Source organism: Pundamilia nyererei, unplaced genomic scaffold (assembly GCF_000239375.1).
Source record: "Pundamilia nyererei isolate P.nyererei 1_Seehausen unplaced genomic scaffold, PunNye1.0 scaffold02132, whole genome shotgun sequence".
Classification (NCBI taxonomy): Eukaryota; Metazoa; Chordata; class Actinopteri; order Cichliformes; family Cichlidae; genus Pundamilia; species Pundamilia nyererei.
Window position 1 is genome coordinate 1 of NW_005189533.1, and position 1,030 is coordinate 1,030.

The window sequence follows — 1,030 nt, forward strand, 5'->3', positions numbered from 1 at the left end:
GAGAGCAGTGACGGCCTGTCGAGGACTTGCAGCTGTGTGAATGGATACAAACAGACTAATGACTCCAGGAAATGTGTTCCCAACAGTAAGAGCAGTTCTAGTCTGACTTCACTTGCTGGCTGTAAACAAAATGTTTATTAGCAAGCAAAAATTAAATTCTCTCATCACTTTATATAGACTTGTTATTCAATATATCTTTATGGATTATGATTTTCTGGATAATCCTTTCGATAATGAAGAGCTGACGAGTTGGACAGCACATGCCCTGACATGATTCGCACCTACTGGCTAAAGAAGCTAACTGCACTCCTTGAGTACCTGGAAGCATAAATGAACCACCACATGATTCTTAAGGATTAATCCCATCCAACTACCGACCAATAATATGTCTCATCACCACATGGATGCTCCTGCCAGGCATCATAGGAGCTAGCATGAACAGGCACATGGCAAGACACAGACCTACTAGTAGACAGAGCAGTTGCTCGAGACTATAAGATCAGATGGACCAACCTGTTGCCTGTTTTGGCTACATGACAGCCATGTACTCAATGTCTCACACATGGATGCTAGAACAGGAGCCTTCATAAACTTAATGGGGATGTGGTGACACCATCAGACACTTCAAGCCAGTTGCACAAGTCAAGTCATCAAGTGAAACTCACTGATGCTGTTTTACTTGTTAGATCAGTTACTAACCACAGTTAGTAACTGATCTCAGAACAGTGAACGCAGACTAGTGGCAGTTTGCTTCACGCACTGCTCATCCACAACAGGCATGCACAAACCACAGACACAAGCTGCTGGCCTCTCAGCTTGAATGAGATGAAAAGAGAGATTATTTTATGTTTCTCTTAATATTTTTCCATTGTAGCTTTAATACAGTGTTTTTACAGGTCGATCATCCTGTGGACAGCTGTTAGCCACCACATCATACAGCCCACCACCGAAAGGCCTCCGTCCCTGGATGGTGGGGGGGCAGGTGGGCAAGAAAGGGGAGAGTCCATGGCAGGTACTACAAAAAAAAAAA

At 43.8% G+C, this 1,030-nt stretch overlaps 1 protein-coding gene across 1 annotated transcript in view; it reads left to right on the forward strand.

Annotated features, from left to right (window-relative positions):
• Positions 1-6: 6 nt before the first annotated feature.
• LOC106456051 (vitamin K-dependent protein C-like) overlaps positions 7-1,030 on the forward strand; it is a gene marked incomplete at both ends in the record, with an annotated part of 3,902 nt that continues 2,878 nt past the window's right edge. The window contains 2 exons of the mRNA XM_013908183.1: positions 7-85; positions 897-1,012. Coding sequence (XP_013763637.1) covers positions 7-85; positions 897-1,012 — 195 coding nt within the window. The remainder of the gene's footprint in view (positions 86-896; positions 1,013-1,030) is intronic.